Consider the following 15,948-nt stretch of genomic DNA (forward strand, 5'->3'; position numbering starts at 1 on the left):
TTCGCAAGTGGAAACTGTTAGTTCAGAACTATAGCGATCTATGGGTTCAAGGTATGTACTCGAGGGATATTTATAGGCTCTGACTCCGCCCCCAGAACTGTCTTCAAAGGAGTTCAAGTGACGTTATCGCCGAACGTCGTGACATTCAAAGGACAGTCTATTATGATGTCATTTTGTACCAGAATGGGTTCAATTTGATATTGTGTCTTTGCAAGTTTGTTCAACTTGCATTGCGATTTCTTTTTTTAGCAGACTTTAGCGATCCTTCTACTTGGGCTGTCTTCAAGTTTAAGGTATCTGTCGTTTCCCACCGTATCCCGCCCCGATCGATCCATTTATGTACGAGCCCATCCGCCCCCGGATCCGTTCATCGGGGCTCATCGCTACTGTTGTAGTCACTTGTCCGGAGCTAACAACAGCTGTTGAGCTGACTATTAAGCTAACATTATGCCCGCTAGTGTTACGTGTCCTACAAGTCACACTTTTTCTGTGATAAACAGTTGAATTAAATTCTTACAGCGTATGAGAGGTTGGCAGCGTCAAAACATTAGCAATAGGTGACAATAACGAGTGCTGGAGGATTTATTTAGTTATTTATTTAGATCCATTTCTTCAGTATAAGAAGCCATACTATCAGAACACCGCAATACAGATACAACTAATAGGCTACTTATTCTGCAGAAAAACTTTCACCATTTGTGCTTAAGAGTATATGAATTTATATGACTACTGCTTATGTTGAAGATTAAGCTCAGTTTTAATATTTCATGTCATTCTATAATGATCATAGCGTATGCAGAGATGACACATATTTGTCCATTTTAATATTCAGCTGAGCATGAATGGAATGTCAGAGTGGTGTCTGACAGTATATATGTATGTTATTATAATGAACACAGTGTATATATGTATGAATGTTTGATTCAAAGATAAGATTAGACATTTAAAATAAATGAATAACAAACAAAAATCTAGCAGGTTGAGCACTGTGTGAAGCAGGAAACATTCAAGCAGATGAAAAATATATTAAATGAAAATACTGAGCTTATCGTTGATCAGCTTGGATTGTGTAGATCACAAATCTTTTGGTCTGAATCTTTTTTTATTTAATTCTTATAATATCCATCGTGACTCTCTTTTTCATCAGTGGAACTCTGTCCCAGTCTGCTCCACCACCGGGAGATTCTCCGCTGTCCACGATGTCTTCACTGTGGATGCCATGTTTGTGTCTTATCTATCGTAGGTCCTGCAGGGAAATGGTGTGACTATGTCTCTCATCATACCGTCCCTCATTGGACTTGATAAAACCTTGGAGAATTGTGTCACCAACTACACCCACTTCTGCAAGGCCCTGCGCACAGGCCTCTACACACACTTCCAGCCAGTGATTCACCAGAAGGACATGATACTAGCTGCTGTGCTGGATCCTAGGATCAAACTGCAGGTACCAAATTAGGCCAGAAGCATAGCGGACTTCTGTAGATTTATATTTAACTGAATATGCGTGTTGAGTAGATATAGGAAAAAAATGTGTGTACATTTAAAACAACCATTTTTTTTGCAGCCGTTTTCTGATGACAACCAGGATGAACAGAATGATTTCCTAACACCTCCGTCAAAATCTGAGGCTCGCAGCATTGTTGAGTCCACATTAGAAAACATGGAAGCCTCAACATTTCCTACTGTTGAGGCAGAGAAAGATCAGACAGGCAGTGGGCTGGAGCACGATGTGAAAGAAGAAAGCCAGACAGATGGCGTGATGGACACTTGTGCTGGCAGCTCAGACAACAACTGTCCTGAAATCAGTGAAAACGACCTCAAGAGGAAGTCCATCTTCAACTTCCTTCAGCCGCCTGCAAAGACTCTAAAGATGTCAGAGTTCGACGTGTACCTGTCTGAACCGCTGTGGGAAAGCAACTCTACTCTTCAGTACTGGAAATGTGCTTCTCGATTCCCGAAGCTCCAAGGCCTCGCCAAGAAGCTGCTGGCGGTGCCCGCCACATCTGGAGGTTTTGACCGTTTCAGTCCGATGGCTGCGTGCATTGTGAAAGCAAAAAGGAACCGCTTGCCACCTCACCCCACAGAGAGACTGCTACTATACAAAAACTCTGTAAAAGTGAAGACTGTTAAAAAGCCCAGTCGGGCTGCTAAACACTGATGGATAACAGCTGAGTGTGGCAGAGGTTTCACAGCATTAAACAGAAACTCTGCCTCTACTTTTAAAAACTGTGCCATACGCTAAGAAGGAGGGTGAACTGCTAATACCTCTTATATTGTAGCAAATGAATCAGCTGACTCTTTCTTCCTAGAACGCATTTGCTGGTCTGCATTAAAAAAACAAAACAACAAGTCCTGTGTTACAGCTGGTTTCATCAGTTTGTTAAAAGGACGCATTCTGGTCAATGATCCTCACAGCTTCATACCTGCAGCAGCGATAGAGATGCACACTGTCTCTGCGTGCTGTACGGTGCTGCTCAGAGTTGTACTTTGTCCCTTCCACACATGATTCAAGTCAGAGCTCTCTACTGGATTGGGAAATGGCAAATTAGAAATGGAGTCGGTGAATGAATGGCATCTGATTCACTTCAAACCAAAATGAGTTCAGCTTGTATCGTTCTTTTGCAGAATTTCATGTTTTCTGACTGCAACTTTTGTTAAGACAGTAATAAAATGTCAAATCAGAGGTTGAATGCTTATTTATTTCCACTATGCACTGATAAATGAGATATTTGCTGCCAAACGTGATGGAACAGTAGATCTTTATATTGAATTTGGCTATTCAGTCCCTCCACCCCAAAAGTCATTTATATTTTATAGTCAAATGAGAAATCCACTGTACATTTCTTTCAGGCATTACAGTTTTGTTTCATTCATTCTAACGTGAAATACAACAGTGTCAGCATCTTTTCAGCTTTTTATCAGACTTGTCTTTCACCATTTTCAAATAGCCTAATCAATAATTCATGTACTTTCATAGATGCTGTTGTTTTCCTCAAAACCATAGATTTTTAAAAAGAAAACATTTTGCTTGGATAAACTATAATGTCTGATGGAAGCTGATGGAAAAGCTTCATTTAGTTTGGCTTTGTCAGGTAGGCTGATGTTGGCATTGAATGACAGCTACCTGATTTTACTGCGGTAAAGACCGATAATGTGTTGAAAATTAAAACCAGTGTTATGAGTGCTGTGATCTCCTCTGAGAAGCATTCAAAAAGTTTTTGCTTGCATTAAACATTGGAGTATGTATCAGCTGTGTTATCAAGAAACTGAGATATCTGCTAGAAACTGGAATATTGGAATATGTCTGATATTAAAGACAGTTTGCGACTGAAGAAAACTGTGAGAACATTTTTTTTAATCCTCTCATTGATTCATCTTCAGTTGAAACTGCGTCAAATCAGCTGCCAATAAGTAATTTAAATGCATTCTATTTTATTTTAGTGTTATTATTCATTTATATTTTATTGCGTCATTGTAGTGCATTTTACTTGTTTTAGTTGCATTCTAGTTTGTAAAGCAAGTTGTGCAGCATGGGCTGTTGGAAATGTGCTCGATCAATAAACCTGACCTTGACCATGTGTGGAGGGAGCCAGAAACATGCTGCTGTTTGCACATATTTAATAATGGGCTCTGCAGAGGAGCTAAAGAAGAGTCCAGCATGTTGCTCTGACTGTGTAACTCCTAAAGGTACAGTAACGGCAACATTGCCTAGTGACTGATCAGGCCAGTAACATTTCTGTTTCTCATATAAACCATCTCAGTGACTTCAGCAGAGATATTTTGTTAGTCAGGGTAAATACAAGGATTAACTACCGAACATGTGCTTTTGCTCAATGTCTGACTGCGAGTGACTGAGAATGTGTTTACTTTAAAAAATGAAATATGTATTTGGCCACAGTAACTAAAGGTTCGCTAACTAAAAACTAACTAAAATGTAGCTTTAAAAATAGCTGAGAACAGCCTATTTTAATAACCTCACTCCACTTCCTGCCACTGTACAAAAATGAAGCCAAAATTCCCTTTTCATGGGGACTGCCATCACTTTGTATTTTTGAAGCCAGTGTGTGCGTAGTAGTGAATAAAAGCAGATCAAAAGTACTCAAATACAACCACTTGTACACATCAAAAGAAAAATTCAGTTCACATCAATTTTATTTGTGCCAATTTTAAAACTTTAGGGTAACATCCCTACAATAACGCAGAGATTGTAGGGATGTTAACTTGCAATATTATATAATATTGCAAGTTAACATCCCTACAATAATGCAGAGAAAACCCAACAATCCGAAGATCCCCTATGAGCAAGCACTTGGCGACAGTGGGAAGGAAAAACTCCCTTTTAATAGGAAGAAACCTTCAGTAGAACCAGGCTCAGTGAGGGGCGGCCATCTACCTCGACCGGTTGGGGGTGATGAAGCGACATAGATGAAATGCATGTCACTTCCTCACACATGCAGAGATGTCCTTATTGTCTTACATTTATGATGTTATAGCAAATACAGCCTCTCCTGGGTTACGGATGTAATATACCCTCAGGATGGGCGGGTATTAAATTTTTTTCTGATATTGTCTCTTTGTGATTTATTTTGACTTTGGAAACAAAGAAATAGATATTTTTTAACCAGCTTAAAAGCTGATTATTTCTTTGGAGTCAGTGTGAGAACTGGTAGGAGGATTTTTTAGATGTGGTTGGGTTTGGCTGAAGGCCGGCGCTTGAGTAGTTTTGTAGCAGGATTGTATACTCTACGTAGAGTTGACTGGGAAGTAAGTTCAGGTGAATGGGGATGAAACATTTCTTCTTCTGCCTTGGGAGTAACAGTGGACTTGAGGTTGAGTGAGCTCCTAGACTCAGACTGCTTCTTTGAGTTGTCTACAGTTTTAGACCGGGCCCTAGTGGAAATAGGAGGTAGCAGGCCATGCACTGCTTTTAGCTTACTGTCATATGTGGTAAGCTTGTTACCAGTTTTACCCTTAAGGTCTCTAATTTCTTTCTGTTGTTCTTTCAGCTCATTGTCGCCTTTGGATGGAAAGTATTCCACATTACTCAGGTCAAATCTCACCTTTTTCCGGGCTATTTGTTCATCCCCATCCTTTCTTTGCTGCTCTGGGGAGGCTTTTTTCTCGACTTGCACAGTGTGGCCGAGTGTGTCATAAAGTCCCTTCAGCTGTTGAGCAGTTTTCAGACGGGCTATGTTATTTTTTTGGGATGAAATTTTCTTCCCCACACTTTTAACTTTCTGTTGACGGCAGTACACCTCCCCAGGTAGTGTAAGAAGCTCGTCTATCCTTCTTTCAAGGAAGTCATTACGATGAATGTACTTCTCATTGTTCTGAATCTCAGTCTGAAGCTGCTCATTTTGTTTCTGCAGTTCTTTAAGTGTTTCATTTTTTTCCTCAGTCGTCTTGCTTAGCTTCATCTTGAGTTCTTGTTTTTCCTGCTCATGTTTGATTTTAAGGACAACCAGAGATTCCACCTCCTTTTCTTTCTTGTCCCGCATCGTTTTTTCAGTGGCACACTTATTTTCAAGGTGTTTGATTGCCTTATGAAGAGCCCGAATTTTTGCCTCATATTTGTTTGTGAGATCTACATTCTGTGACTCTGCGGACCTTAGCTGGGATTTGGTTTCCTCTGTCATCTTCGCAACCAGTTCCTGCTCTTCTTTCAAAGATGCCTCAAGACTTGAAATCTTAGAATTCTTTTCATCGATTTCCTCCAACTGAAGCTTTTCAGCTTGTTTGTACTTTTCTATCTCATTTCTGAGCACCTGCATTTCTTTGGACTCCTCTTTCATCTTTGCAACCAGTCCCTGCTCTTCTTTCAAAGATGCCTCAAGACTTGAAATCCTACAATTCTTTTCTTGGATTTCCTCAAGCTGAAGTTTTTTAGCTTGTTTGTAATTTTCTATCTCATTTCTGAGCATCTGCATATCAAAGTAGCTTAGGGAGCTCATTTTGAAATGAATGTATTTAGTTTAGTTTATACGACGTGTTATTCTGTGTTTGAAAAATGATCTACTCAATGAGACAGTGTTCGCAAGTGGAAACTGTTAGTTCAGAACTATAGCGATCTATGGGTTCAAGGTATGTACTCGAGGGATATTTATAGGCTCTGACTCCGCCCCCAGAACTGTCTTCAAAGGAGTTCAAGTGACGTTATCGCCGAACGTCGTGACATTCAAAGGACAGTCTATTATGATGTCATTTTGTACCAGAATGGGTTCAATTTGATATTGTGTCTTTGCAAGTTTGTTCAACTTGCATTGCGATTTCTTTTTTTAGCAGACTTTAGCGATCCTTCTACTTGGGCTGTCTTCAAGTTTAAGGTATCTGTCGTTTCCCACCGTATCCCGCCCCGATCGATCCATTTATGTACGAGCCCATCCGCCCCCGGATCCGTTCATCGGGGCTCATCGCTACTGTTGTAGTCACTTGTCCGGAGCTAACAACAGCTGTTGAGCTGACTATTAAGCTAACATTATGCCCGCTAGTGTTACGTGTCCTACAAGTCACACTTTTTCTGTGATAAACAGTTGAATTAAATTCTTACAGCGTATGAGAGGTTGGCAGCGTCAAAACATTAGCAATAGGTGACAATAACGAGTGCTGGAGGATTTATTTAGTTATTTATTTAGATCCATTTCTTCAGTATAAGAAGCCATACTATCAGAACACCGCAATACAGATACAACTAATAGGCTACTTATTCTGCAGAAAAACTTTCACCATTTGTGCTTAAGAGTATATGAATTTATATGACTACTGCTTATGTTGAAGATTAAGCTCAGTTTTAATATTTCATGTCATTCTATAATGATCATAGCGTATGCAGAGATGACACATATTTGTCCATTTTAATATTCAGCTGAGCATGAATGGAATGTCAGAGTGGTGTCTGACAGTATATATGTATGTTATTATAATGAACACAGTGTATATATGTATGAATGTTTGATTCAAAGATAAGATTAGACATTTAAAATAAATGAATAACAAACAAAAATCTAGCAGGTTGAGCACTGTGTGAAGCAGGAAACATTCAAGCAGATGAAAAATATATTAAATGAAAATACTGAGCTTATCGTTGATCAGCTTGGATTGTGTAGATCACAAATCTTTTGGTCTGAATCTTTTTTTATTTAATTCTTATAATATCCATCGTGACTCTCTTTTTCATCAGTGGAACTCTGTCCCAGTCTGCTCCACCACCGGGAGATTCTCCGCTGTCCACGATGTCTTCACTGTGGATGCCATGTTTGTGTCTTATCTATCGTAGGTCCTGCAGGGAAATGGTGTGACTATGTCTCTCATCATACCGTCCCTCATTGGACTTGATAAAACCTTGGAGAATTGTGTCACCAACTACACCCACTTCTGCAAGGCCCTGCGCACAGGCCTCTACACACACTTCCAGCCAGTGATTCACCAGAAGGACATGATACTAGCTGCTGTGCTGGATCCTAGGATCAAACTGCAGGTACCAAATTAGGCCAGAAGCATAGCGGACTTCTGTAGATTTATATTTAATTGAATATGCGTGTTGAGTAGATATAGGAAAAAAATGTGTGTACATTTAAAACAACCATTTTTTTTGCAGCCGTTTTCTGATGACAACCAGGATGAACAGAATGATTTCCTAACACCTCCGTCAAAATCTGAGGCTCGCAGCATTGTTGAGTCCACATTAGAAAACATGGAAGCCTCAACATTTCCTACTGTTGAGGCAGAGAAAGATCAGACAGGCAGTGGGCTGGAGCACGATGTGAAAGAAGAAAGCCAGACAGATGGCGTGATGGACACTTGTGCTGGCAGCTCAGACAACAACTGTCCTGAAATCAGTGAAAACGACCTCAAGAGGAAGTCCATCTTCAACTTCCTTCAGCCTCCTGCAAAGACTCTAAAGATGTCAGAGTTCGACGTGTACCTGTCTGAACCGCTGTGGGAAAGCAACTCTACTCTTCAGTACTGGAAATGTGCTTCTCGATTCCCGAAGCTCCAAGGCCTCGCCAAGAAGCTGCTGGCGGTGCCCGCCACATCTGGAGGTTTTGACCGTTTCAGTCCGATGGCTGCGTGCATTGTGAAAGCAAAAAGGAACCGCTTGCCACCTCACACCACAGAGAGACTGCTACTATACAAAAACTCTGTAAAAGTGAAGACTGTTAAAAAGCCCAGTCGGGCTGCTAAACACTGATGGATAACAGCTGAGTGTGGCAGAGGTTTCACAGCATTAAACAGAAACTCTGCCTCTACTTTTAAAAACTGTGCCATACGCTAAGAAGGAGGGTGAACTGCTAATACCTCTTATATTGTAGCAAATGAATCAGCTGACTCTTTCTTCCTAGAACGCATTTGCTGGTCTGCATTAAAAAAACAAAACAACAAGTCCTGTGTTACAGCTGGTTTCATCAGTTTGTTAAAAGGACGCATTCTGGTCAATGATCCTCACAGCTTCATACCTGCAGCAGCGATAGAGATGCACACTGTCTCTGCGTGCTGTACGGTGCTGCTCAGAGTTGTACTTTGTCCCTTCCACACATGATTCAAGTCAGAGCTCTCTACTGGATTGGGAAATGGCAAATTAGAAATGGAGTCGGTGAATGAATGGCATCTGATTCACTTCAAACCAAAATGAGTTCAGCTTGTATCGTTCTTTTGCAGAATTTCATGTTTTCTGACTGCAACTTTTGTTAAGACAGTAATAAAATGTCAAATCAGAGGTTGAATGCTTATTTATTTCCACTATGCACTGATAAATGAGATATTTGCTGCCAAACGTGATGGAACAGTAGATCTTTATATTGAATTTGGCTATTCAGTCCCTCCACCCCAAAAGTCATTTATATTTTATAGTCAAATGAGAAATCCACTGTACATTTCTTTCAGGCATTACAGTTTTGTTTCATTCATTCTAACGTGAAATACAACAGTGTCAGCATCTTTTCAGCTTTTTATCAGACTTGTCTTTCACCATTTTCAAATAGCCTAATCAATAATTCATGTACTTTCATAGATGCTGTTGTTTTCCTCAAAACCATAGATTTTTAAAAAGAAAACATTTTGCTTGGATAAACTATAATGTCTGATGGAAGTTGATGGAAAAGCTTCATTTAGTTTGGCTTTGTCAGGTAGGCTGATGTTGGCATTGAATGACAGCTACCTGATTTTACTGCGGTAAAGACCGATAATGTGTTGAAAATTAAAACCAGTGTTATGAGTGCTGTGATCTCCTCTGAGAAGCATTCAAAAAGTTTTTGCTTGCATTAAACATTGGAGTATGTATCAGCTGTGTTATCAAGAAACTGAGATATCTGCTAGAAACTGGAATATTGGAATATGTCTGATATTAAAGACAGTTTGCGACTGAAGAAAACTGTGAGAACATTTTTTTTAATCCTCTCATTGATTCATCTTCAGTTGAAACTGCGTCAAATCAGCTGCCAATAAGTAATTTAAATGCATTCTATTTTATTTTAGTGTTATTATTCATTTATATTTTATTGCGTCATTGTAGTGCATTTTACTTGTTTTAGTTGCATTCTAGTTTGTAAAGCAAGTTGTGCAGCATGGGCTGTTGGAAATGTGCTCGATCAATAAACCTGACCTTGACCATGTGTGGAGGGAGCCAGAAACATGCTGCTGTTTGCACATATTTAATAATGGGCTCTGCAGAGGAGCTAAAGAAGAGTCCAGCATGTTGCTCTGACTGTGTAACTCCTAAAGGTACAGTAACGGCAACATTGCCTAGTGACTGATCAGGCCAGTAACATTTCTGTTTCTCATATAAACCATCTCAGTGACTTCAGCAGAGATATTTTGTTAGTCAGGGTAAATACAAGGATTAGCTACCGAACATGTGCTTTTGCTCAATGTCTGACTGCGAGTGACTGAGAATGTGTTTACTTTAAAAAATGAAATATGTATTTGGCCACAGTAACTAAAGGTTCGCTAACTAAAAACTAACTAAAATGTAGCTTTAAAAATAGCTGAGAACAGCCTATTTTAATAACCTCACTCCACTTCCTGCCACTGTACAAAAATGAAGCCAAAATTCCCTTTTCATGGGGACTGCCATCACTTTGTATTTTTGAAGCCAGTGTGTGCGTAGTAGTGAATAAAAGCAGATCAAAAGTACTCAAATACAACCACTTGTACACATCAAAAGAAAAATTCAGTTCACATCAATTTTATTTGTGCCAATTTTAAAACTTTAGGGTAACATCCCTACAATAACGCAGAGATTGTAGGGATGTTAACTTGCAATATTATATAATATTGCAAGTTAACATCCCTACAATAATGCAGAGAAAACCCAACAATCCGAAGATCCCCTATGAGCAAGCACTTGGCGACAGTGGGAAGGAAAAACTCCCTTTTAATAGGAAGAAACCTTCAGTAGAACCAGGCTCAGTGAGGGGCGGCCATCTACCTCGACCGGTTGGGGGTGATGAAGCGACATAGATGAAATGCATGTCACTTCCTCACACATGCAGAGATGTCCTTATTGTCTTACATTTATGATGTTATAGCAAATACAGCCTCTCCTGGGTTACGGATGTAATATACCCTCAGGATGGGCGGGTATTAAATTTTTTTCTGATATTGTCTCTTTGTGATTTATTTTGACTTTGGAAACAAAGAAATAGATATTTTTTAACCAGCTTAAAAGCTGATTATTTCTTTGGAGTCAGTGTGAGAACTGGTAGGAGGATTTTTTAGATGTGGTTGGGTTTGGCTGAAGGCCGGCGCTTGAGTAGTTTTGTAGCAGGATTGTATACTCTACGTAGAGTTGACTGGGAAGTAAGTTCAGGTGAATGGGGATGAAACATTTCTTCTTCTGCCTTGGGAGTAACAGTGGACTTGAGGTTGAGTGAGCTCCTAGACTCAGACTGCTTCTTTGAGTTGTCTACAGTTTTAGACCGGGCCCTAGTGGAAATAGGAGGTAGCAGGCCATGCACTGCTTTTAGCTTACTGTCATATGTGGTAAGCTTGTTACCAGTTTTACCCTTAAGGTCTCTAATTTCTTTCTGTTGTTCTTTCAGCTCATTGTCGCCTTTGGATGGAAAGTATTCCACATTACTCAGGTCAAATCTCACCTTTTTCCGGGCTATTTGTTCATCCCCATCCTTTCTTTGCTGCTCTGGGGAGGCTTTTTTCTCGACTTGCACAGTGTGGCCGAGTGTGTCATAAAGTCCCTTCAGCTGTTGAGCAGTTTTCAGACGGGCTATGTTATTTTTTTGGGATGAAATTTTCTTCCCCACACTTTTAACTTTCTGTTGACGGCAGTACACCTCCCCAGGTAGTGTAAGAAGCTCGTCTATCCTTCTTTCAAGGAAGTCATTACGATGAATGTACTTCTCATTGTTCTGAATCTCAGTCTGAAGCTGCTCATTTTGTTTCTGCAGTTCTTTAAGTGTTTCATTTTTTTCCTCAGTCGTCTTGCTTAGCTTCATCTTGAGTTCTTGTTTTTCCTGCTCATGTTTGATTTTAAGGACAACCAGAGATTCCACCTCCTTTTCTTTCTTGTCCCGCATCGTTTTTTCAGTGGCACACTTATTTTCAAGGTGTTTGATTGCCTTATGAAGAGCCCGAATTTTTGCCTCATATTTGTTTGTGAGATCTACATTCTGTGACTCTGCGGACCTTAGCTGGGATTTGGTTTCCTCTGTCATCTTCGCAACCAGTTCCTGCTCTTCTTTCAAAGATGCCTCAAGACTTGAAATCTTAGAATTCTTTTCATCGATTTCCTCCAACTGAAGCTTTTCAGCTTGTTTGTACTTTTCTATCTCATTTCTGAGCACCTGCATTTCTTTGGACTCCTCTTTCATCTTTGCAACCAGTCCCTGCTCTTCTTTCAAAGATGCCTCAAGACTTGAAATCCTACAATTCTTTTCTTGGATTTCCTCAAGCTGAAGTTTTTTAGCTTGTTTGTAATTTTCTATCTCATTTCTGAGCATCTGCATATCAAAGTAGCTTAGGGAGCTCATTTTGAAATGAATGTATTTAGTTTAGTTTATACGACGTGTTATTCTGTGTTTGAAAAATGATCTACTCAATGAGACAGTGTTCGCAAGTGGAAACTGTTAGTTCAGAACTATAGCGATCTATGGGTTCAAGGTATGTACTCGAGGGATATTTATAGGCTCTGACTCCGCCCCCAGAACTGTCTTCAAAGGAGTTCAAGTGACGTTATCGCCGAACGTCGTGACATTCAAAGGACAGTCTATTATGATGTCATTTTGTACCAGAATGGGTTCAATTTGATATTGTGTCTTTGCAAGTTTGTTCAACTTGCATTGCGATTTCTTTTTTTAGCAGACTTTAGCGATCCTTCTACTTGGGCTGTCTTCAAGTTTAAGGTATCTGTCGTTTCCCACCGTATCCCGCCCCGATCGATCCATTTATGTACGAGCCCATCCGCCCCCGGATCCGTTCATCGGGGCTCATCGCTACTGTTGTAGTCACTTGTCCGGAGCTAACAACAGCTGTTGAGCTGACTATTAAGCTAACATTATGCCCGCTAGTGTTACGTGTCCTACAAGTCACACTTTTTCTGTGATAAACAGTTGAATTAAATTCTTACAGCGTATGAGAGGTTGGCAGCGTCAAAACATTAGCAATAGGTGACAATAACGAGTGCTGGAGGATTTATTTAGTTATTTATTTAGATCCATTTCTTCAGTATAAGAAGCCATACTATCAGAACACCGCAATACAGATACAACTAATAGGCTACTTATTCTGCAGAAAAACTTTCACCATTTGTGCTTAAGAGTATATGAATTTATATGACTACTGCTTATGTTGAAGATTAAGCTCAGTTTTAATATTTCATGTCATTCTATAATGATCATAGCGTATGCAGAGATGACACATATTTGTCCATTTTAATATTCAGCTGAGCATGAATGGAATGTCAGAGTGGTGTCTGACAGTATATATGTATGTTATTATAATGAACACAGTGTATATATGTATGAATGTTTGATTCAAAGATAAGATTAGACATTTAAAATAAATGAATAACAAACAAAAATCTAGCAGGTTGAGCACTGTGTGAAGCAGGAAACATTCAAGCAGATGAAAAATATATTAAATGAAAATACTGAGCTTATCGTTGATCAGCTTGGATTGTGTAGATCACAAATCTTTTGGTCTGAATCTTTTTTTTATTTAATTCTTATAATATCCATCGTGACTCTCTTTTTCATCAGTGGAACTCTGTCCCAGTCTGCTCCACCACCGGGAGATTCTCCGCTGTCCACGATGTCTTCACTGTGGATGCCATGTTTGTGTCTTATCTATCGTAGGTCCTGCAGGGAAATGGTGTGACTATGTCTCTCATCATACCGTCCCTCATTGGACTTGATAAAACCTTGGAGAATTGTGTCACCAACTACACCCACTTCTGCAAGGCCCTGCGCACAGGCCTCTACACACACTTCCAGCCAGTGATTCACCAGAAGGACATGATACTAGCTGCTGTGCTGGATCCTAGGATCAAACTGCAGGTACCAAATTAGGCCAGAAGCATAGCGGACTTCTGTAGATTTATATTTAACTGAATATGCGTGTTGAGTAGATATAGGAAAAAAATGTGTGTACATTTAAAACAACCATTTTTTTTGCAGCCGTTTTCTGATGACAACCAGGATGAACAGAATGATTTCCTAACACCTCCGTCAAAATCTGAGGCTCGCAGCATTGTTGAGTCCACATTAGAAAACATGGAAGCCTCAACATTTCCTACTGTTGAGGCAGAGAAAGATCAGACAGGCAGTGGGCTGGAGCACGATGTGAAAGAAGAAAGCCAGACAGATGGCGTGATGGACACTTGTGCTGGCAGCTCAGACAACAACTGTCCTGAAATCAGTGAAAACGACCTCAAGAGGAAGTCCATCTTCAACTTCCTTCAGCCGCCTGCAAAGACTCTAAAGATGTCAGAGTTCGACGTGTACCTGTCTGAACCGCTGTGGGAAAGCAACTCTACTCTTCAGTACTGGAAATGTGCTTCTCGATTCCCGAAGCTCCAAGGCCTCGCCAAGAAGCTGCTGGCGGTGCCCGCCACATCTGGAGGTTTTGACCGTTTCAGTCCGATGGCTGCGTGCATTGTGAAAGCAAAAAGGAACCGCTTGCCACCTCACACCACAGAGAGACTGCTACTATACAAAAACTCTGTAAAAGTGAAGACTGTTAAAAAGCCCAGTCGGGCTGCTAAACACTGATGGATAACAGCTGAGTGTGGCAGAGCTTGCACAGCATTAAACAGAAACTCTGCCTCTACTTTTAAAAACTGTGCCATACGCTAAGAAGGAGGGTGAACTGCTAATACCTCTTATATTGTAGCAAATGAATCAGCTGACTCTTTCTTCCTAGAACGCATTTGCTGGTCTGCATTAAAAAAACAAAACAACAAGTCCTGTGTTACAGCTGGTTTCATCAGTTTGTTAAAGGGACGCATTCTGGTCAATGATCCTCACAGCTTCATACCTGCAGCAGCGATAGAGATGCACACTGTCTCTGCGTGCTGTACGGTGCTGCTCAGAGTTGTACTTTGTCCCTTCCACACATGATTCAAGTCAGAGCTCTCTACTGGATTGGGAAATGGCAAATTAGAAATGGAGTCGGTGAATGAATGGCATCTGATTCACTTCAAACCAAAATGAGTTCAGCTTGTATCGTTCTTTTGCAGAATTTCATGTTTTCTGACTACAACTTTTGTTAAGACAGTAATAAAATGTCAAATCAGAGGTTGAATGCTTATTTATTTCCACTATGCACTGATAAATGAGATATTTGCTGCCAAACGTGATGGAACAGTAGATCTTTATATTGAATTTGGCTATTCAGTCCCTCCACCCCAAAAGTCATTTATATTTTATAGTCAAATGAGAAATCCACTGTACATTTCTTTCAGGCATTACAGTTTTGTTTCATTCATTCTAACGTGAAATACAACAGTGTCAGCATCTTTTCAGCTTTTTATCAGACTTGTCTTTCACCATTTTCAAATAGCCTAATCAATAATTCATGTACTTTCATAGATGCTGTTGTTTTCCTCAAAACCATAGATTTTTAAAAAGAAAACATTTTGCTTGGATAAACTATAATGTCTGATGGAAGCTGATGGAAAAGCTTCATTTAGTTTGGCTTTGTCAGGTAGGCTGATGTTGGCATTGAATGACAGCTACCTGATTTTACTGCGGTAAAGACCGATAATGTGTTGAAAATTAAAACCAGTGTTATGAGTGCTGTGATCTCCTCTGAGAAGCATTCAAAAAGTTTTTGCTTGCATTAAACATTGGAGTATGTATCAGCTGTGTTATCAAGAAACTGAGATATCTGCTAGAAACTGGAATATTGGAATATGTCTGATATTAAAGACAGTTTGCGACTGAAGAAAACTGTGAGAACATTTTTTTTAATCCTCTCATTGATTCATCTTCAGTTGAAACTGCGTCAAATCAGCTGCCAATAAGTAATTTAAATGCATTCTATTTTATTTTAGTGTTATTATTCATTTATATTTTATTGCGTCATTGTAGTGCATTTTACTTGTTTTAGTTGCATTCTAGTTTGTAAAGCAAGTTGTGCAGCATGGGCTGTTGGAAATGTGCTCGATCAATAAACCTGACCTTGACCATGTGTGGAGGGAGCCAGAAACATGCTGCTGTTTGCACATATTTAATAATGGGCTCTGCAGAGGAGCTAAAGAAGAGTCCAGCATGTTGCTCTGACTGTGTAACTCCTAAAGGTACAGTAACGGCAACATTGCCTAGTGACTGATCAGGCCAGTAACATTTCTGTTTCTCATATAAACCATCTCAGTGACTTCAGCAGAGATATTTTGTTAGTCAGGGTAAATACAAGGATTAGCTACCGAACATGTGCTTTTGCTCAATGTCTGACTGCGAGTGACTGAGAATGTGTTTACTTTAAAAAATGAAATATGTA

At 39.9% G+C, this 15,948-nt stretch overlaps 4 protein-coding genes across 4 annotated transcripts; 3 read left to right on the plus strand and 1 right to left on the minus strand.

The window, feature by feature from the left end:
* Nucleotides 1-14: 14 nt before the first annotated feature.
* LOC146684237 (uncharacterized) lies at nt 15-2,683 on the plus strand. Its single transcript, XM_085444744.1, has 2 exons — nt 15-1,444; nt 1,565-2,683. Exons 1-2 carry the CDS (start codon nt 1,268-1,270, stop codon nt 2,156-2,158), a joined length of 771 nt encoding a protein of 256 aa, XP_085300870.1. The 5' UTR covers nt 15-1,267; the 3' UTR covers nt 2,159-2,683.
* Nucleotides 2,684-4,134: 1,451 nt separating this feature from the next.
* LOC146684238 (uncharacterized) lies at nt 4,135-13,181 on the minus strand. The gene is made up of 2 exons (XM_085444613.1): nt 10,715-13,181; nt 4,135-5,968 (listed from the first exon to the last, which is right to left on the minus strand). Exons 1-2 carry the CDS (start codon nt 11,979-11,981, stop codon nt 4,680-4,682), a joined length of 2,556 nt encoding a protein of 851 aa, XP_085300739.1. The 5' UTR covers nt 11,982-13,181; the 3' UTR covers nt 4,135-4,679.
* Nucleotides 5,958-8,713, plus strand: LOC146684239 (uncharacterized). Its single transcript, XM_085444745.1, has 2 exons — nt 5,958-7,474; nt 7,595-8,713. The coding sequence occupies exons 1-2, from the start codon at nt 7,298-7,300 to the stop codon at nt 8,186-8,188; spliced, it is 771 nt and encodes a 256-aa protein (XP_085300871.1). The 5' UTR covers nt 5,958-7,297; the 3' UTR covers nt 8,189-8,713.
* A 15-nt stretch (nt 13,182-13,196) lies between the features above and the next one.
* Nucleotides 13,197-15,390, plus strand: LOC146684240 (uncharacterized). The gene is made up of 2 exons (XM_085444746.1): nt 13,197-13,505; nt 13,626-15,390. The coding sequence occupies exons 1-2, from the start codon at nt 13,329-13,331 to the stop codon at nt 14,217-14,219; spliced, it is 771 nt and encodes a 256-aa protein (XP_085300872.1). The 5' UTR covers nt 13,197-13,328; the 3' UTR covers nt 14,220-15,390.
* The last annotated feature ends 558 nt before the right edge of the window (nt 15,391-15,948 follow it).

Source organism: Copadichromis virginalis, linkage group LG20 (assembly GCF_057382275.1).
Source record: "Copadichromis virginalis isolate Kocher_CV1m ecotype Utaka linkage group LG20, C_Virginalis_male_GT1.1, whole genome shotgun sequence".
NCBI classification, from domain to species: domain Eukaryota; kingdom Metazoa; phylum Chordata; class Actinopteri; order Cichliformes; family Cichlidae; genus Copadichromis; species Copadichromis virginalis.